This window comes from Pyxicephalus adspersus, chromosome 6, assembly GCF_032062135.1.
Source record: "Pyxicephalus adspersus chromosome 6, UCB_Pads_2.0, whole genome shotgun sequence".
NCBI lineage: Eukaryota > Metazoa > Chordata > Amphibia > Anura > Pyxicephalidae > Pyxicephalus > Pyxicephalus adspersus.
Genome location: NC_092863.1, coordinates 7235814 through 7257851, shown reverse-complemented (window position 1 = coordinate 7257851; position 22038 = coordinate 7235814). Strand labels below are relative to the sequence as shown.

At 39.4% G+C, this 22038-nt stretch overlaps 1 protein-coding gene across 5 annotated transcripts in view; it reads right to left on the bottom strand.

Annotated features, from left to right (window-relative positions):
- The window catches only part of MYT1 (myelin transcription factor 1), a 43466-nt gene extending 23325 nt beyond the window's left edge, over positions 1-20141 (bottom strand). For 3 of the 5 annotated variants that reach the window (XM_072414385.1, XM_072414386.1, XM_072414389.1), the window contains exons 1-3: positions 19470-20140; positions 2753-2853; positions 50-101 (exon numbers count right to left, since the gene is read on the bottom strand). In XM_072414385.1, coding sequence (XP_072270486.1) covers positions 50-101 — 52 coding nt within the window. In that variant the 5' untranslated portion in view covers positions 2753-2853; positions 19470-20140. Of the gene's footprint in view, positions 1-49; positions 102-2752; positions 2854-19469 lie in introns of all 5 variants that reach the window. The other 2 variants (XM_072414387.1, XM_072414388.1) reach the window with 1 other exon arrangement.
- Between the last annotated feature and the right edge of the window lie 1897 nt (positions 20142-22038).

Sequence of the window (22038 nt, the reverse complement as noted above, 5' to 3'; positions counted from 1 at the left end):
CAATATGGTGAATCTACACATGCAATAAAGGGGAGGGGGGGGTCTTTACCTCTGATTTTGGATCGTGTGCGTGTCCTTTTATCATCATGGTCTACATTCATCTGCAACAAGAGATTTCATAGTGATGTATCTATGACAGTTTTGAAAAGCTAAACACACATTGATTCAGCTCTATGTTCATTATTATATCATTACATTTATTTTTAATAAGCAGTGTAGGCACCTGAATATACATGGTGAATGTGGGAGAAGCAGCACAAAGAGCCATTCCAATTTGTGCTGCAAATAAGCATGCTGATAAATACAAAGCAACATGGCTTATGCTACACAGTGCTTTAGAATATTAAATGCCATCTGGATATGGTGTATATCTATTTTATTGAACAATATGGTGGCCTTGACTGTAATAAAGGCAGCAGTAAAATAATAGAAAACAAAAAAAAAGTTGGTTATTCATTTTAATAAGTGATATTTTTAATTTTATAGATATTTTATTATAGAAACCCCAAGGCTCCCTCCATAAATAAATGGGCTGTTTGAGAGGAGCCAGGAGAGGGTATCTAAGCTCCGACAGGGAACAGAAGTGACTCCATATTGTTCTCTCCAGGGAACGGCCATGAACTGCTGCTTTGTATAGTGTTTGCATAGCAGGAAGAGTTCTTTTTTTTTTTTTTGCTCAGATTGCTCTCTGGGATGTTCCATTTCCTGGGAATGAAAAAGCCTTAGGCCAGATCTGCTTTGTAATTATTGTGCGTGCGTGTCCTATAGCACACTCGCTGATCTGTGCTGAATGCTCCTTCTGTTAATAAACATTGCAGACAACCAGTTTTTTTTAACACTGTAAAGTGCAGCAGCCAATAGTAATTAATTGGATTTCAATTAGGTGATTGGTTGCTAAGGGTTATTGCACATTTTGTAGTCTATTCTAACTGTTGTGTGCAAGCAGCGAATGTTTCTTTAAAGGGTCAGACTGTCCAAAATCAATATTTTAGTGCTTGGTGGATGCTAGAGAATGGATGTGTCCACCCTCCCCGTGCAGAGTTCCTGAGTCAGTACACTTCCTGTACACATAATGAGGCTTCCACCATCCTTGCTCTAAGTTCCAAGTCTGTGCATCTTCTGTGCCCATTATACCACTCACCCTGTGATGAGATCCTAAATCTGTGCACCTGCTGTACCCAATACAAGGGGTTCCTACTATTCTTGTGCTGAGTTCCTCGGTCTGTACACCTGATGTGTTCATTATGAGGGGTTCTCACTATGCCAACCCTGGGGTCCCAGGTCTATATGCCTGGAAAATATAGGGGCGCTACAAACACACAAATTCCCATTTAAACCAGGAACTGCGTCTATAGCAGGGACCTCAGTCACTGTTAATATTATAAAACCCCGGGCTGATTCACCTCATCATTTTCTATGTATGACTAAAGCAATGTTTGTGGGCGAACTGACCTGTAAATCTATTTGGAAATCCATTCACAATTTATAGTTAAAAAAAATTTTTTTAACACAATTTAAACACAATTTCTTTTCGGTATTTTGATCTTTTTGTAGTTATTATGAAGGCTAACTATTTGTTTAGCCACTAACTATTGAGGGGTTTCAGTAAAACCAATGTGGCATTTTCTTGATTAATTTTTAAAGAAACTGCATTATAGGTGGATGAGATGGAAAAATATAGACTAGATGCTGGTGTAATTAACTTTCCATTGATCTTCACATATGGGGAGTCCAATAATACCAGTTAGTATTTCAACTGTTTTTATAGACCATGTGACCTTGGCTGCCTAGACTGGGGGTTTATTAGTAGCTTTTTTTTTTTAAATTATTGGTTCTTTTTAATAAAAAAAATACTTTACTGATGTTTTACCCATTACCTATTGAAGTTAAAATTTAAACACTGGGTGCAAGCAGTCTTTTGACGTTTTTTATTAATCGAAAGTCCTGTTGTGTGGACAAACAATCGAGCAAATGTGAGCTCCCATAGTCCTGTGTTCAACCCCATCCCCAACAATTGGAAGGGCAGAATATCACTTGTGTGGGTGCAATGCTTTAAGACCAACAACCATGAGATTGGAAGGCTGTAAGCCCCATCAGCTTTTTATTTCTGTGTCCATATTCCCTCATTTCCTGTCTGGTGTTGTTACTGTGGCAGTAGGAGTCTTCTGTAAAGAGCATCCCTCTTAAAACTCCAGTCACGCGGGAGACTCAGAGGCATGTTTTATTTCGATGGTATTCACCTCCGGGGGTGTCTTCCCTGACGCTTCATTGAAATACCCCTGACAGCGCGTCCATTGTTAACACCATTCAGAAGACAAACGCGCAGCAGTGGCTTCCTGATCAGCTGACACAAAGGATGCCAAAGCTGTCTTACTCCAAATGACATTAGCGTGGGTGCATGTGTTTGTGTTCCTTCATTTGTGTTTATTCCTGGGCAGCTTGGAGTTTAATTTATTTAGGGTTCACTGTGTGACCCTTCCTTATTTTACAGGGACTCTCCCTAAGGTCCCTGATTTCCTGGAGGGTAAGCAACAAGATGCGCGCAATAATCAACAAAACATTTGAAACTTTTTGAAAGAACTTTATAAATGCAGTGCCCATTCTAGATTTCCAGCCAATAGCTGATAGGTGTCTTGCTGCCCATTGTATAAGATAAAAATTTAGTGACAGGTCCTCTTTGCTAGTAACGTTTAGAGCCCTTCCAAACAAAAATGGGTCCATACTGGACAATCAATGGGCAAGCTGTTCTTACCTTGGACTCTCGGCTGGTTAGTCTTGGTGTTGTGAGACAGCTTTTGATTTTCTCCCCGCGGGTCCACCTTTGGTTCAGAAGCTCACCTCGGAATTCATTTTCTGTGGAGAAACAAACAAAGGACAATTTTAGCAACCAAAAACCTTTAGAACAAGTCCGGTTGATTGTGACTTTCTACCAATAAAATACATCAGTTATGTTTCTAGAAAGATTTTAATGGGAGATCAGCAGTGGCAGCCCACATATTCCCTTTGCACACTGCGGAAAACCAATTGTGCACATTTATGCCAAGAATTGTGGCTGCAAACACCTTCCTATGGTCAGACTGAGCGATTATGAGAAATTCTTTTACATAAAGCAGTTTATATGGTTTTGTCACCCTGATGCAAAACAAGAAGGTGAAAAACAAATTCTTCTTGAAAGGACTAGCTTAGGTAAACCCTATGCAGCAGCTATATTGGAGGGTGGACAGTGTAGGGATTTATTGTTTAGAGAAGGCCGGTTTCAACAGACACATCATTGTAAAAGAACAACAAGTACCAGCATACCCTGAAATAGCCTGTATATTGCATGTAAGAAGCTGTTGATTTTATGGTGATCTTATTTGCTAGCCCTTGGCAGCTGCCTTGATAGGACTGGATAGATCACAGAGCGGCAGTGGGGTGAGGGGCTATGCTATTATATTGCTTTTCCCTCCGCCTTCCCTTTCTCTTTTGCATTCGCTGTAATGAATTTTGCCTGCAGTAAAAATGGCATTTTATCCTTCCTCTAACCAGGCCCAAAATGCCCTTTCTTTCCCTTTTGCTCTACAGTGAATGTTTGTTGCATGTCGAGCGATCACAACATGCCAGTCACGAAGGAACGGCAGCATTCTGGCGGTTTTAATGCTAATTGTGAATATTTGCTGCTGACAAACATGAAGGACAGATGACTGACAGCTGCGCTCCCCGACAGGCGCTGGCAAATCTCAAAGAGGAGCAGGTGGAGATGTGCTGCCTGTTTATCAAATGCAATGTTCAAATCTCTACAGCGGCACAAACCATTATCTCGGGCTGATGTTCTATTAAGCTCCGGCCAAATGTTTGGATTGTTTACCTGTCAAAAGATTTGTAAATTTAAGCTTTATGTTTTGTGATCCCCCCCATCACCTCTCATGACTGCAATGCTACAATATGGTTTCCAAAGATCTTGAAGACCCTTTGCCACTGTCCCGACTCTTTGTGAACCTGATCATAATGGTGAAACCCAATAGGGGTCCTTTACCTTCTGTAAATCAACCTAAGCACCTCTATCCCCCTCAGCTATCAGCTGCAAGTCTATATTAACTTTCAGCTGGTCTTGGCCAAGTTTATACAGATACAGATGTATGGCTATTATGAGAGCTTCCAAAAGCCCTTATGAGTTTAGAATTAAACAAGTAAACTAAAGAGAAGGTTCTATATTTGCCTGGAGGTGATCCATTACAGGATTTCTAGCATAAGAGAACCATAAATGCTGCCATTGCTGAGCTTTTGACAATGCTAGGACTCCAGATCTGCATATATGTTCCAGGTCAATGCATTTCTGAGCAAATGGAGGATAATAACAGCAAAGCCCGTAGCTTTTCCAGAGCTCAGTTTGGCAGTTCAGGGATTCTTTAAACTAGCACAGTAGTCACTTATTACTTACCAGAAACCACAGGATGAAAACCTTCCAACTCAAGCAAAGGGATTGGATTGATGGAGGTAAATGTGCTGTTGGCATTGTATCAAGTAATCATTTTAGACATTTGGAAGTATACAAAACCTCCAATCAAACTGTATTAAAAAATGATCTGCCTATAGAACCGCCAGTGTTCATTTGGTCGTTTTAATTGTACCATACACAAATAAAAAATTCTCATAATATTCCATAGACATTTGCAGCATCCCAGGTATGAATATGATCTCCTACTAATTTAAAGTTGCCGATCCCTGCAGGCAGCCTTTGTGTAAGTACAGGACATTTACAACCTAGGCGTAGAGCTAATGTCGTAGGCAACTGGCACCCCAAAAACATCCATCCACAAATATATTTGTTCATCATGCTTTAACTTGTTCAAAATCTTTGGAAATTCCAAAAAGCTGTCCATTAATGGGCATGGTACAGCAGGGAGGCTTAACCATGGTATGAAGAAATAAGCCCCAACGGCTGACGATACCGAGTACAATTTCTGTTACACCTTCCAAGCTGCGCTACGAGTGTTTAAGAGCCATAAAGTGATCGTAAAGTAAATATCCTGCGGATAACAGGATTGTTCATCAGCCTGCGGGTGGGCGGCAGAATCTGTGAATGAAAAATTTACAGCGCCTTCCGACTCGCATAGATTGGTAGTAATGTTTACATTTTTCATATGCTGCAGAAGATAATTCACAGAACACAAGCGAGGGTGACAGCCGCCCTAGGAAAGCAGGCACACTTACTCATAGCTGCATTTGCTGGCAGGGAAATTGGCAAAGTTATCTCTCCACGATAGCTTATTTTTTGAGAGGTGGGGGAAGGGAGAGGAAGCAGCCCTGACTATGGTAATGTAGCATTGCTCCATAATATGGCAGCACTTAGCAAGAGCCTAGTCACATGACAGCGGTCCGGTCACTTAGCATTAGCCTAGTCACATGGCAGAAGTCCGGTCCTTTAGCAGCACTCTGGTCACTTAGCAGCACAGTGCTCATAAGTTAGTCAATTGGTGGCATTTTGGTAACAGGGCATTCTGGGGAAATGCTATCCTATGGTTTGATGGCTTTACTTCCAAACATAACATCATTGCTGAGAGTGTGACATACTTGCAACACTTGAGGGTTCTGATACCAACACTAGTTGGAGCCATTCAATCAATCAGAAGCCAATCAATTTCCCAGGAAACAAGCAATGCAACCGGGCACAAAAATGGCCACCACAACAGCCCAAGGGTAATTATAAAGCACTCATTATTGCCCTACATTTAGTAGTCATTCCTACAGGGAGTTATGTCTCTTAGCTGACGCACTGGGGCATCCAGCTAATTAAAAATAGTGCTGGTTAAATATTACTCGGCTGCTTGCAAATAGTTACATCATCAAAGGTGTTTGAAGACTATGTAGGATAAGGTTCATTTACTGGAATTATTCAAATGGCCCCTCAATTCTTGCTATAGCTGCTGGAAAATCTAAACTTCTGCTCTTTGACAAATCTAATTTGGAGAGTATCAAGGCACTCACTTGGTGGCAGAGCTTATAGAGCTCTTTATAAAAGCTCCTGGCAAAGCATCCCAAGCTTTTTCTTTAGCTGCCTCCCAAAGACTTGCTTTGTGAGCCACTGGTCTGCTTCACCTTTCACTGTCCATTCACAGGATGGGAAAGGGACAAGACCTGTAAGTGTTAGGTCTCGTCTACAATGGAGCAAGTTTCCGGCTAAGCAATGAGATAAACCGGCCATGTTTCAGCTTTGCTTTACTTCAATTTCAATAACCCATAGAGAAACACAGGGCAAGCAGCATGCTGTGCTGAAATTGTAGCTAAGCAAAGCAAAGCTGAAACATCCATGGAGACTGCCCGCTTGCTTTTTATTAAAAAGCTTTTGCAGTGCATTTCAAACACTTTAAAAAGAAGTGCTTCAAATGCAGGTGCTTAAAGGGTGCCTGAAGCATTGAAGACTAGAACTTACTTAACTGCAGCCAGGAAACAAAAAATCAGGTTTCCCGTCCTGCCAGATGGGGCCGTGCTGTGTGGCAGAGCTGCAGAAATTTCAGAAATGGATGAAGAAAAATACAGGTAAACTAGATTTTATATTTGTATTTCATTTGTGCATTGGAAGTTCATTTTTAATAATCATACGATGCCCTGGTATAATGCCCTTTGACATGGTTATACCAATAATGCATATTTCCATCAGTCTTTATGTCCTCCCAACTATAAATTGGCATCACCCATTCTAAATCTGAATAGGAAGTTGCTTCCGATGCTCAGACCTGCGATGGGAGAGTGGGCAGGTTCTGGCATCATGACGTCAACCCACTCACCGGAGTCCATAGATTTAGTGGTCCATGAGCTCCAAAAGGTTGAGAACCACTGTCCTAAAAGATTCCGAGTTTAACCGCAACCAGTTGACTCACCAGTCATATCGATAGAAAGTATACAACTCATGTGTGTGTGAACAAATCTGATCTGGAGCTTGGATCTGTCCTGTGGTCCACCACATCCCCACCCTACAGTTGAGCAGAATCTCTTACTTGTCTGCCATGATTTTTAATGTCCAACCAATTGGAAAATCAATGGGATTCATTGGTCGAGTGCAAAAAAAGAAGCACATCTGTTCATTTGAGGCCTAAAAGTGTTTAAAAGACCATGCTGTATATCAACTGATCTTCTAAGCTCGGAGCAATATCAATGCATCACTGTTTGAACTGCAGCTAAGCCGCGTGAGGGCTCTTTATTAATCATCAGTGTGCTGAAATAGATTCTCTCAGTCATTCTGCGTGTTCATGGATCCAACCCACTCCCAGAATATTTTTTCCACACTTGCTTGTTCTATTATTATTCTGCAGCCAGCGAAAAACCGAGAAAAAGTGAAGAAAAAAAAAAAAGGATGCAGGGAGGCGTGAAAGAGCCAATGGAAACGGGTTGCATTACAATCTAGCGCACTGTAATAATAAATGATGGCATCATATATGCCTGCCCACTTCCTGGATGAAATTTGTAGCTCGTGGACAAATTGAGAGAAAGATGCATTGTTAGCAGGCAGGGAGGGGGATATAAAACAGTTTTTTTCATCTCCATTTCAGCATTATTGAAAAACTGCCTTTTTACAGGATTTCCATTTTGGCCAATTCCGAGAAGCGGCTGAAGAGTTGCGTTTAATGGAGGAAAAATAAGATTACTCTGTTTTAAAGGCTGCTGGATTTCAAGTTGGGTTCATGGGATGTATTGTTACTACAGATAACTAAAATGGGCTTATAGGTAAAACATGTAAATAGGGTGGATTTTTTCAGGGCCAATACACCTCTAATGATACTTGGATTACATGAAAATGCAATGTAACACTCATTAAATTGAATATTACATTTCTAGGTGCTTATCAGAATTGTAGAGGGTGGGTAAAGTCAGGATCATGGGTCCTGTATAAAGGTAAAACAAAAGATCGAACCATATGACATTATAAAAAAAGAACCAAATCCAGCTACTGTGATTTACAACCTTCATAAAGTACAAAAAAAACTTTCTATGTACTTTCAAGGAAATATATCCCAAGGCAACATGGAAGATGCCATCTTCTTCTGAAGATACCTGGTTGTTGATGCAATGGTGATGATACAATGACTTAAAATGTCTTCAAGTCACCGACAAAGAAGTGGAGACAGAGTAAAGCTCCTTGGTGAATAAACAGACAATAATAACTTTTAAAAGAACCTTGGGATTATATAAACTCTTTACGAAACCAAAAATGTACTGATGAAAACTGTATGTGAATGTGTTTGTGGCACTCAATGTACTAAAAAAAAGGTTGCAATAATGTAATCTGAGAAGGTTGGTGCATGGCGTAGCCAATCCAACAATATGTAGAGGAACCAGGTCACCTTCAGGTGTGCTCAGAGCCTATACATGTCCCTTGCTTGTCGTCTCTCGGGAATACAGTGACATGAGAAGTATGTTATCCGCAGAATGAAGGGGGGAGGAGGTGGGGACAGGACAAGAGACAAAAGCTTCGGCAGCAGGTTGAGAAGCGAGCAGGTGGGTCAAGTGGTTCTTATCTGCTGTCACTCTACGCCTTAGTAACCAGGGAATAGGAAGCAGACGTTAACCGTCCATCTGTCCTCGGTTGACAAAGTGAAGGTGGTGAGAGGAGAATTCATATTACTGGGAGGATAAAAGATACTCCCTTAGATATTGTTAGGCCTCTCTTGGCTGTTGATGCCACACCTCTTCTACCTGCAATGCTCCATCACCCGGGGGTATTGTTTGACCATCTGTCATTATGACTGTGGGAGAACAACAAGCTACAATGTCTTTATACCAAATGGATGAGATGTAAAACAACTACGTCAGTCTTTGGAACTTTGTATAAACTAGCTGGTTATCTTACAAGTCCACCCAACAGTTCTAGGTTGATTGTGTGTTGTCAACCTCTATAGTTTTTTTGGGTTGCTGCACCCCAAGAAGAATAAATGACCAAATTCAATCAGAATTTAATGCGAGACAACCATTTAACTGGTAGTTGTCAGATTGTCAGTCTTGAAAAGAAGAATTATCAGATGAGAAAAAGGTATGAGATTACTATTGTTGACCTACCCTTGTGAATATTCTAGGCCTTTGTCCACCACACTCCGACAGCTTTATCACTTTTACATTCACAGGTCTGGTATACAGATCAAGAATTCTAAGTTTTCCCTGACTTTCCTGACCTGCATTCTTATTCCAGGTTTTCAGAAAACAAAGTCAGCAACAACTAGAACTATTGTATAGAGGTCACCAATGGAAAGCCTCCATACTTCTTTCAGTACAGGGTTTTGTTGAGTGTTATTGGGTTGCTTCCATACAAAAGTAAAACAAAAAAGGTTTTGTATAAACATTACATCTGTTCTCTTGTTTGTACAAGTTTGCTACGCATAAAGCATGCAAATTTTCAACCACACAGGTTTGTAACATCACAATCAACCTTGTAAAACTATTTTTGCTGCCCAGAGCCAGAAGACTTTAATGCCAGAAATTGGTGACCCTTTCAGAGGACCTTTTTTTACTTTAATATTTTGAAACTATTTCTGAGTCCATTAAGTGGCTTTTTTAGAAAATGTCATCAGTATGCTTCAGGCAGGTGGAAGGGTGTTTCCAGTCTTTGCTCCCTTGTTGATCAGTCAGACTGTACTTTGAAAGTCACACATGCATCATATGGAGACCTTATTTATTGGTTTCTACTCTTGGCAATTAATTGCTAGTATTTTTAGCAGTATGATCTCCTAAATATTGGCCTTTAGCACCCTGGCACGCCCAACACCCATCCACAGAATGAAGATTGTGATTGTTCTAGTAGAGTCAGATGCCTTTATGCTACAGTAAATATTAAGCATAATCACCACAACCAATCCATTTTCTTTATATAGTACTAAAAGATCACCATAATCCGCATATAATTGTGCTGTTTATGTTTGCTGTATATCTAGTATTTGTGACTCTCCTCATTTCCATTTCCCCAGCACCGTGCATGTGATGATATCTCGCATGGTTCAGCCATTTTTTCTTTTTGCAGAAATACCTGCATAAACACAGGATAAATGTTCCTATCAGGATCGTGTTTAGCATTGCCTCTGCTGCCGGTCTCCATTTTGTTTCCTCTTGAATTTTTTTTTTTTTCCTCATTACTTTGCCTGTGATTTAGCATCTGAACCCTTTCACATTTAGCAATAACCAAATGCAAGCTGTGTACTTTAATCTTCCAAACACAGGCGCACCGCTGTGAAAATCATACACATGCGGCTCCCCCTGCATCGCGTGCCCCCATCCTTTTCCATTTATATGCAAATACCGACCTTTCACCCCAGCTGGCTATGTGCAAGAATATTCCTAAAAATGCAAATAAAAGCGTGCAGTCATTTTCACACTGCTGGAAGGTTTTATCCCCTAGTGTGAAAGTGAGAGGCCGGGTGTAGTGGCCGGAGTAATTATTAAGCTGGGGGTCTACAATGGAAGAACCACAAGATACAGCATGACAGGACAACCAGGCTACACACACTGACTTGGAAACATCTAGGGGATAACCTAGGTAAATGATGTCAAGTCCCAACCTCTATTGAGGTTTCCTATAGCAAACAAGAGCCCCCTTAAGGACCTATTTATTCCTAAATGTAGCGTCTTATAGCAAGCAGTCCATCTTTTGTAATCCCAGAACAAGATGGATGGCTATATGCTATTGACACATCAGAGTTAGCATTAGGATTCATATTTATTAAAGGCCAATGGATTTCCTAGCCTACATAAAAAATAAAGTCTGGAAATGATCGTTATGGACAATAAAGAAGGCTCCCTAGACTAAAATAGCCTAATAGAAGAATAGTTCTTGTTGGCCAAAACAGCCAAAAGGATTTTTCCTTTCATAGGTTTGTCATTTGGAACCAGTGGCCGGAAGGAATTGTGAACATCCATAAGGGGCATGCAGGTACGAGAAACATCTACATCAGGAAATGGTAATCCAGTTGACAAAATGGCAGCCCAAGCAACTACAATTTAAGTCACAAGTTCATAAAGAATGGATCAGAAAGCATTTGAGTAACAGAATGGCTACTGCAAATGACTGCATTTTCTAAAATAAAAATTACAATCTGATTGGAGGTTGATTTCAGCTCATCCAATGCAGCAAGGATGCACAGCTTGCAGTAGCAATGCCAATTAATTGCTATGGGTTACTCCACTTTACAGCATAAGGCCTGCAAGTGTCAGATTTATTTAAAAGATAATGAAATGATTTCCGAAACAAATCACAGAAACCGACTGTTATTTTTTTTGTTCCTATTAAATGAAAGCCGGAAGCAGAAACACAAGCAGGAAATAAGGGACAGCTGTGTCCGCCGTGCAATCTGGACAAGCTGATTATAAAATGTAATAGAAATTGAGGCAAAAGGCAGCCGCCTACCCAATAAATTCTGGCTTTTTAATAAATTACAGGCGCTTTAGATGCAAAAAGTCTGTGTTTGAACTGGTCCAGGGGACAGAGCTATATAGTATATTACGACTTCCTGATGGCTAATCGTCCATGGTTGCCGGTAACATCTAAAGGATGAAAACCCAATATGAAGCCTTATGTGGTTGCAGTACTCTACCTATAAACATTAGATGATGGCCATAGGTGGAATCCTAATAGCAACTGATCTTTACAAAAAAAACATGAAAGTTTAGATAATGTGTTTCAACTGGAAAGTTTCTTCTATTGTACCTCACAATGTATTTTTGTCCATCCCATCCTGACATTTGGACCACACAGCTGGGTTGGTGGCCTGACTTCATTCTAATTTGGTCACTTCTGTGATTGAACAATGCATGAACAGCAGAATACTGATAAGTCATCCCTTTGCTCTCTCCTCCTGATTAATGGCAAGTGCTGAACCTGAGCCATGCACCTCCAATGCTGGAGCATGAGAGGAAAGTTGCACCATAAACACAGCTGGAGTGTTTCCTGAATATCATTTTTCCTATCTTCTTGCCTGGATTTGCTGTTGAACAGTGTAGATTCAGAAAAAAAGGGGTTAACAGCTGAAAATATGTAAAAAGCATGCATGCAGCAGGCGTGATTCTGCACACTCAGCTACCTCTGGTGAGTCACATGATTACTAGCTATAATTCAAACGCTTCTAGTGCAATTTCACTCCTATCTAGTTACACTCAGGCGCACTCTCCCTCTGTGTTGCTTTTTTTTTTTTTTTCCTTTTTGCTTCTCATTTCCAAACCAGCATCAGTGTTAATAAAAGACTCAGCCTTGAAATGACAGAGAAAGGAAATTGATTTTTTTTTCCACTGCGTTCAAAAGATATTTTGCAAATTGCTGCACGCGCGAAACCCGCTGAAACGGCTGTAACTTCTTAGGTGCTGGAATATGGATCACGTACGACTTAAAGAGAACCGGTCACCTGTGGTTTTTTAATATGTTATGTATTTATATAAAACTCATGATTTTATAACATTATTTTAATTAGCAATCAATTCACAATACATTTAAAAACTTTCCCCTACCCTGGCCTTTTTCTTTGGGTACAGGTTCGTTTCTTGGATCTGCAAGAAGGTCTTTGAGTTAATAGCAGGGTTGAAAAAATAAATAATATGTTATGGCCAATTCCTATTTTTATTATAACAAACCCAAGATCCCAAAGTCTTTTGCCACCACATATCAATAGTATCCACCATAAAGGGCAAAGGAAAGTTATTGCTCAAAATATGCGGGCCGTGCAATTGACCTGTGCCATCAAATGACCCTTTAGCAACAGCTGTAAAATTTAGTAGATGTACAGAATCAAGAAACATGATAGGTGAACTTTTTTATAGCAATTATAATAAATTGTGCTTTGGATGTAAGAAACGTTTACCCAATGTGCCAGTTATGGTTGCATAGGTTAAAGTTCACTATGTCCACTAATGTGGACTTTCTTTTTCTACTCAAGACCATGCCTGACCTTGCAAGGGAGATAATGATTATTTGAGATGTTTTTCCAGGAGATTGATATTAATAAACCAAAACCATCATGTACATCAATCCAAACCAAGCATGTTTGTACATTGATCTTTGTTAAGAATGAACATTTAGTGGTCCAATCCTGCAGGCATGGCCACCATCTAAATTCTGAAGTTAGATTAATCTAAAACTTATGTGGCTCAAAGTAATACTCCACTTCTTCACCACAATGCCAATATTTCCTTGTACTTATACATCTTTATAGATATAAACCCTACTTCACCATGACCCCAGGCTTTTATCATTTTGCAACCTATTCTGCCCCAATATCTATGTTTTTGTATTACTCTGGTGTTATGCCGTTAGCCGTTTGCATAAAAATGCTTCCTTTTATGTGCTGCTTCCCCCCCAATCACTCCTGGGAAATGTATTGTGTGTAAGTGCCACTTATAATCAGGCAAAGGATGACTCCAGCAGCCATTTTGATGGATTCCATGCTTGCCGGGATTATTTGTGGTTACCAGTAAAATTAGAAAAAGCAGATGGGTCCAGAAGGACAGAGGATAGAAAAAATCCAAAATCAGAAATATGTACAGACTATCTCTTTAAGTCTCAAAGACATTGTTAGCACTTTGAGTCAACTTTATTCTGTACTGCAAATAATAAATGACATTTAGGCATTAGAACCACTATGCCATTTTATCAGGGCCTAGGCTTTTTCTTCGTCAAAGATCTGGGCCTTCCTTGTCTTCTCAAGGCCAGTCATCTCCTCCTTTCCAAGCCCTGGGCTTCCTCTCTCGCTCTTTCTCTCAGGCTTCTCCTTGCATTTTATTGGTCCCTGATGAAGTCTCAGCTGTTTAATTCTCAGTAATTATGGAAAGCTTGAAAAGTCTGGTGAAAAGTCACCTGGTCCTACAGCCACCTCTCGCCCCCCTATAACCTCGCTTCGAGTCATGAGCCGTGCAAATCAGCTGTTGGCAAGTTCATTTGTAAAACAATGGCGAGCTGAGGCCTATAAAAAGCCTATGAATGTATGAGGCAACAAAGGGAGACGGAGACTGTCAGGCGTTCGTCCTTTACGCTAAGCATAATAGAGACACAAGTGGGGCTCCAAAGAAAGACACTTAACCCACAGCGGTACTCCGCAGATTCCGTGTACTCTGTTGTATATGAGTGATATGAACAAGCTGAACTAATTATTTCTTCATGCTGGGCTGAAATTCTTCCAGCTCCAATGTATCACTCGAGGTTCCGCTTTATAGTAGATCGAGCAATCAGCGCTGAGTGAGATAGGGGGCACGTAAGTAATAATGATGTGTTTAATAAAGAAACTTGGTGGGTGACTAGCTAGGCGTGTTTCCTACAGAGATGTCTCTATGATTTTGCAATCCACACATCAATAGTTTTGGCACAATAATACATGTAAAATGGAAAGGTTTTCTGTAAAGTGTTGGCGGTCAAAGCTCAAAGGGTTAAAACCCAAAGTTTGTTGGAAACAATGTTGCCTGTAACCATTACGGAGACCCCACTTACTTCCTGTTCTACTGACTCATAATCAACACCCAGACAGCAAAAAAATGTGAACTCCCAAACTTTTTGGTAGTAAAACTTTTTGGCTGGAATTCGTCTTTGGCTTACTGGTATTTGTAAACAAGCTGAAGAACATATTATAATCCCTCAAATGGTTCTAGATTTGTCCAGATGAAACATCCCATGTGGGTAACCATATAAGATTTACATATATGTTGACTTTTGCTGCTTGTCATCTAAAACCTACAAGTACCATAAAGGTAACCAGGACTGGGGGAAATATGTAGGCTGCCATCGCTGATCTCCTATTTCTGGCTTTATTTATTTTCAACAAACTTTGACATAAAAAGTCTTCATTAGCTCAAAGTTTATAAGAAGTCTGTGAATTAAAAATAATTGATCCAGCTAACAAATTTCGAAAATCTGCATTGGCAACCTATGTACCTCCCTGGTAATACATTAATTTAAATAAAGAATTCTCTGTGAAAATGTCTTTTTCCAAGGGCAAGGATATAATTGATGTTCATAGGTCCACCATGAAGCCCAAAAGTAAAAGTACTTAGTGCTCATCTGGTATGGCATCAAAGCCCTTGTTCCTCAGTAACGTCACTGGCAAGTAGTTCACTTTCCCCTCAGGTGAAGTACAATTCTTTTTTCCTTGGTTTCTCTTCAAAGTCTGAAAAACACTGTTGTGGCTTGTTAACCCTAGCTTTAAAATCCATCTTTCTCTTTTTTATATGGGATCCACCATTGGGCTTTATCCCACCCATGGTTTTGCCAACAATGGTCCAGTTTCAATGTCTATGCCACCACCATTTTGCAACTAAGAGCTCCTTACTTAAAACAGAAAGCAGCCCTGAAAGTGCCGGTTAAGCTTAACCTACAACTGAACACATAAAACTGTGAGAAAAGTAAAAATAGTGGGGTTTATAACTTTTGCTGCAATGTTACTTGGACATCAGCTCATTGATAGATTTGCTTGCCTTGGCAGGAGTTTATGGTCATGTATAGCTGAATATGGTGGGAATTTTCCTGGCCTGTTGGGTAAAAATAGTCCTTGTTACTAATGTTATTATTAGGAAAGATATCATAAGATGGTGGAAGATCATCCAGAACCTAGGCTGAACACAAACGCTGGATGAGCTTATTCTACGTCCAAAGTCCCCTGTAGACTCGGCCTTGCTCCTTTGAGGACTGGAGAAGCTTTTGGACGATGTTAATGCGCAATCAAATATTTGCTGTCAGTGCTATAAAAGAAAGGAAGACTTCTCTGACTGTGAATGCATTCGTACTTTCCCTGCCCTCAGGGGCCATTCAGCAGTTATTACAAGGCCCGCTACAGTGACAAAATGAATCCCGTGATGTGATTCATTGTACGCCAGTTCAGGCAGGTCTGCGGAATTAATGAGAACGATTACAAAGCGCTGTGGAATATACTGGCACTGTATAATGAACGTGTAAAGATGGTAATAGTTGTGGCTCGTTTATTAACAGAGGTTATGAACATAGCAACCGAATCTTTAGCCAATAAACCCTTATGAAATACAAATATGTCGATACGCAGCACTTCACCAAATGTTTCCACCAGACCTCTCCATATGATGCAATGCTGTATTCACTTAGGGATCGACCATTTTGAATAACTATTCATAGTGTACTTGCAGAATTTACCAACAGCTATGGCTGGATATGGAATAATTTTTTTTAAACTAATTATTGCTAAAATTGAAAAAAATTGGACATTTGGATTGGTGTTCCTAACAGCCAATCAAATTCTTTCTTTAATGTTCCGACTTCTCAAGAAAAAAAAAAAAGAGTATTTATAGTTTGGTTGGCTGCTTTGACCAATCCACTCCTTTCATTTTTTTCACCATCAGTTTCTGTGTAGTATTGTCTGCCTGTGCGTGACCCTCCATTCTGCTAAGAATGGAACTGAAGTGTTTATAGTATTTTAATGAGGTTTACAAAGCCTGCTTCAATATTCCCGAGGGAGGAACTTTGATTGGCCGGGCAAAGTTAAAGGCTTAGCCTGGGGCAGTGTACAAGGAGGTGGGCGGGTGGCAGGGACCTTTGCATGGCCGCAGGCTCAGGCCTAGATGCCTCATGCATAAGATGAGCGAACTGGAATTTTGTAATCCTGCACATGAAAGATAATGTGGGTGCCATTCTATTTCTGGTCCCAGAGGCAGGCAATCTACAAGCCAGTGGGGGCATTGGAACTACAATCCTTAGGAGAGGAACATCTTAACTTCTAGGGGCTTGGTGGGTGATTTGTCTCAAAAACCTGCTGTTGTCCAATTTCTTTCCTCCCTATTTTTATAAATTACACATTTTGGAGCATTAAGTTGCAGACATATCTGCAGAAACTAACCATATGTCAGTACCACAATTGCTCATTTACCAATGATCCTAATGTTTCACCCTGTAAGTTACTGGTATGTGTTCGAATTCTAGAATGAGCACTTAAAGGAAGCCCACACAAATGCCAGGCAAACATATAAACTTCAGCAAGAAAGCTAAGGGGACCCTGCTAACTTTTTTAAACTCTCAACATTTACGCATACCTGGACGGTAGCTCCAGTGTTAATGTTGGCGGTCATTTTTGACATCTGGCTGCCTAGCAGCTTAATCTCTATTGATGCAAGAATCCTTATCTTTTGCATTGTCCAACATCTGCTTTTGTAAAAATGCAAGGCAGTGTGTTCCCTGATTTAGGAACCGCCCCACTACAACCTTTTGGATACAATAGAGCAATGCAGGGAGGATCATGTAATGCAAGGCTGCAGAGCCTAGTGGCAAACAGTTGCTTTGCAGGTCAAAGGATTGTTGAATGGGCCTTGGTTTTACTTGTTGCAAGGTGTTGTAACTATCCAAATATCAACTCTCCCCACCCATCATTTAGGTCATTTTCTGTAGACTTTATACGTTTATAATACTCCTTAAAATGTTCCCAAATCACTGGGACCAATCCAGCTTTTATATCTGCTTTTTGCTTGTCCATAGCAACCAAATCCCAGCTGTCATGTAAGCACCACATTCACAAAGATTAATCTGAATAGTTCTCAAGTGTTCTATGAATACTGTTATGGAACCAATTACTTACTGTGTTCATCATCACGATCAAGGTTAATATGCAAATCTGTATCTCATTAGATGTTGCTAAAACACGACAATAACAGATGAACATAACTCACGTGTGCAGCAATGCCAAAGTAAGAAGTAAGTATACTTAAAGGATGATGGTGGTGTTAGTAAAGCAGCAAATCAGTGATCATTTTAAGTTAACAAAAAATATGTCACCAAATACTATACATAAACACATTCTGCCTTAAAAGTTCTACGTGAGACAAAAAATGATTAGATTTCTTCAATAAAGCAAAGCAAGTACAGAGGGGATCAACTTACGCACGTCATCAGTCGTCAAAAATGCTTTTAAACAAACCCAGGAGGGTAAAAAGACACAAAAGCAACAAAAACATTTTACAATAAAACTAAACAAAAAATTCAAACTCAAAAGCATAATAAAGAAAATACGTGTTTATCGCCTTAGGTTAAAAAAAGTGACCTTAACTATGTCAAGATATAGTAAGCAAAAAGAAAGCGTTATAGCGATCCCTAAATTTGTTTTATTTGTTAATATGGATTCATAAAAAACAGGCGTCAGTCAAGAACAATGCAAAGAGCCTACAGGGCTGGTGTAGTGTTTGTGTTGTTGTACAGCACATAGTAGGGCAGGGGATGAGTCAGTTGTGTGCTTTACACACACGCGAGCGATGGCCTTGTTGGTTGTAGTGCTCGTATCTCGTATAGCACAATAATCACAAGATACAAAGCATTGTTGGGCAATGGGAGGCTGCTGACAGCTTCGGTTTCTATGACAGCATAAAAGGCTCACAGCAAAACCTAGGATTCCTGGAATCCTAGTCCTTTGTTTGCCATTAATTAAAGTGACCATATGGAGCAAGCTGATAATGGTAGCAGATGATCCAGAGGAAAGAGACGAAGAGAGAGAAAGAAAAAAAAAATAATTCGGAGTAGGAAAACTGCTCTGAAAAGGTTTTTTTCTTTTCTCGGAGTCCTGATGTCAATTTAAATATGGGAGGCTTGACAATAGATGTTTGCTAAGGTAGTAACCAGAATCACAGAATAGGCTTACTCATGTAAACCTAAACAAGCAAATACAATAAATATCACAACACTATAAAAAACAATAAACAAGTAGAAAAATGTATATTTGAAAAAAACAATCTTTAAACACATTAATTATTCCCTTATCATCGTTCACTCGTTACAAAACACAAAAATAATATCAAAAGAAAAGGTTGCCAGGATCTGAAAATAACAATGTAATAATAAAGTGCCAACTCAAAAAAAAGAAAAAGCTAAAACTTTCTATAGTCAACCACAACGCAGCAAAAGTTCATTGCACTTCTCAAGAAAGTCTATCGATACTCGATTTCTGTTTTAACAGGACGATTAAAACACAAAAATAAGTCAATTTATACATTTCTAAGATCTCAAACAATATTACGTGTCAAAGGAATAAAGGAAAATGGGATTTTTACAGCCTGGACCCACCTATTTTTAAATTTTATATATAAAAAAAATAATATAGAAAATTTGGTAAGAAAATTGTGACAATTTTTTTTGTCAGCTACAAAATTGCCATTTTGATGATGAGGATAGTGGTCTGAAGGTTATGAAAATATCTAGCAAGCAGGGGTGGGAGGTGGCTACTGAAATTACTCTTTATATTCGTGTTCATATCATCTCTCGGAACTAGTTCTAACAAGATATTTTTTTACAATCCAGGCCTACGATGCAATATCTGCCCTATAACTGATGTGGAGTTTGCTCTTGAGGGGTACACCATAGAGCCCCTGTCCTCCCTCCCCCACAAAGGAATCACAGCCCTGTACACAAAGATATGACTTGACATAGTCCTGAGTGACTATGTAAGGTCTCCACGGAATGAGAACTGTCCAAGGTGCTGAACTGGCTGTTTTCATTGTCCACCCAAGCACCGCACAACGTGACTTACCTTCTTGTTACAATGACATCAAAGGGGAGTAGTCACAGGATGTGCATGCTTAGCAGGCTGTGATGGAGAGCGGTCCTTTAATAGTAAGCTGTTTGTGGGTCCCAGTTAAAGCTTTCTTTCCCTTCCAGCAAGCAATGGTGATGACTTGGACCTCATTCCCTTAATGGCCGAGCTCAATTGGAGACCAACCTTACACCAAGTGTAGGGGGTTGGGGGGGCGGGGGTCTCCGTAACTCCAAGCCTTGCAATGTATCTGTTTACTCTCTAAGGTGAAAGAAATTTACAGTACAGCACCAAAAAAGATGGAGCAGCTCATTTCCTCCAAGGGGAGCCAGTGGGCTGGCCCAACTCACTACAACAACCTATGACGGCCTTCGCTTCAGCCAACAGAAGGTGCCTGGCTCAACCAAACTGTTTAATAATTAATATGCAAGAACGTTGGAGCTTCTTCAGCGGGGAGGGGGTTGTGAACGGCTGCAACTGTCATCCCAGTCATCCCCGCACGTTGACAGCTTTTGGTAGAATCCAATAATTTCCAACAGAAACACCCAGCAGATGATCTATGCTTGTGTGTGCAAGGCTAAGGGAAAGTTCCACTTCAGATTCATCTACAGGGTGACCTTTTTCCCTGGTAAGGAAACGGCAAGTTGGCATTGGGCCTCCATGATGCCGAGCAGCTCTCTGTAAGCCTCTTAAAGTGCTCGCCACACAGTAAACAACTACACATGTCACCAGCAGCAAGAAAATGGAGCACTTAACTCCTTCCCATCTGTGCCAGCCCAAGCAGCTCAAATCTAAAGATAGATAACTAAGCTTGACTAAGCAATGACTTTCTTTCTATTGCTGAAACACCAATAGGATACATCAAATAATTACATAATTAAAAAACAAAACATCTCTATTCAAATTTTTGCATTTGGAAGATTATTCATTGTGTTGCATTTTTAATCCTTTTTTAATACTTTTCATGAAACTTTAAACTACAAATTGTTAAGTCAAAATAGTCAAGCTATTCAAAAAAAAAAAAACACAGGACGCAGCATATCAAATGCACAAAGAATCTCATTTTCCAGCAATCAATAATTGCTTGGATATCAAGCAAAAGTCATTGTGTTCACCTTCAACTTTGTATTTTAAAGGTCATAGGCAACAAAAACAACTAAAAACAATACAAAGACCAAAGTACGCAATAACAAATAAGGAAATTGGATTTTATTTCTGCTTATACTAAAACTAATAAATTCCTAACAGCCTGCAGATTACACCACAAATATTATCAGAAAACTGCATATGACAGTAGTCAGTTAGTTTCTATTGTTTGATCAATGTTTATACAGTTATGTAATAATATACTCACACAAAGACAATGTTATAACCCCAAACTTTTCATTGTTACTGGGCAGCCATGTGTTAAAACTGAATTGTAAGTATAACACTAAAACATAACAATTAGCTCAGATTTGACATGATTTGGTCTCAAGAGTTTGTTGTTAACTTTTCTTTTTGCTGAAAATCTGAATTTTGGATCTTTTTTTTTAACACACAGAACACAACTTTTTAACAAATACACAGTGGATATCCTTTTATAATATACAGAGACATTGATAATGAATATATGGAATGTAGATGTCATTGTGCATGTGTTAGTATACATAGACTGGGTAGTTTATAGCTATTTAGCCTGTAAAGATTTCCATTTGATTCTAGCGGAGAATAATCAGCACCAACTGGCTGTGGACAGCTCCTCGATGACAATAAACTATGAAGGCTACACACTCAGTGCAAGGCTCACAATACAAGCAACAATAATAGATGCTACATATTATACAAACATGTGCTCTATGTTAGCATATTGCAGGGGCATTGTGATTATACTGGATTCATAAGAAACATTGTAATGACACCTTCAGCAAACAAGGATGTATGTACCTTTGCTAGAAGTAAACTACAATGTTAACAATTTGTAATATACTTACATAGTTTTTTATATTATTTCTGAAAATAAAGGAAGTTTTTAATATTATTTCTGAAAATAAAGGAAGCTCTATCTATCCCTCTCCCACTACATTTTTCATATATAAAGCCACACCAGTTAATTAAGTTAAACAGATTTGAGCATGAACTATCCATCAGAATTTAAAAAGTTTATATAGTTCATTTATATATTTCATTATCTACATTCCGTTTAGAAAACTTTATGCATTTCCTAGATTGGAGTATATAATTGGTCAATGAGTTTTTTTACAAAAAAAATATTCACTTGATAGGAGTTCCTCCTACAAGTAAGCTCATCCTTTCTATTCACTCTCATTCTCTTTTCAAAGTGCACATAAACTTTTCTAGTTTAAAAAAATTTCTTATTCTTTTACATCAAAAAGTGATGGTGTAAAAACAAAGTGCAAGATACAATGGCCATGGTTGGCCGGTTTTGCCTGCATGATGAAAAAAAAATGTATTAAGTGTAAAATATAAATCCATGCAAAAAGAAGAATGTTTTTAGATTTGTGTTACTTTAGAGGCTGAGCAGGTCTTTTAGTAAGTGATGATTCACTCTCTTTCACCAGCTTTG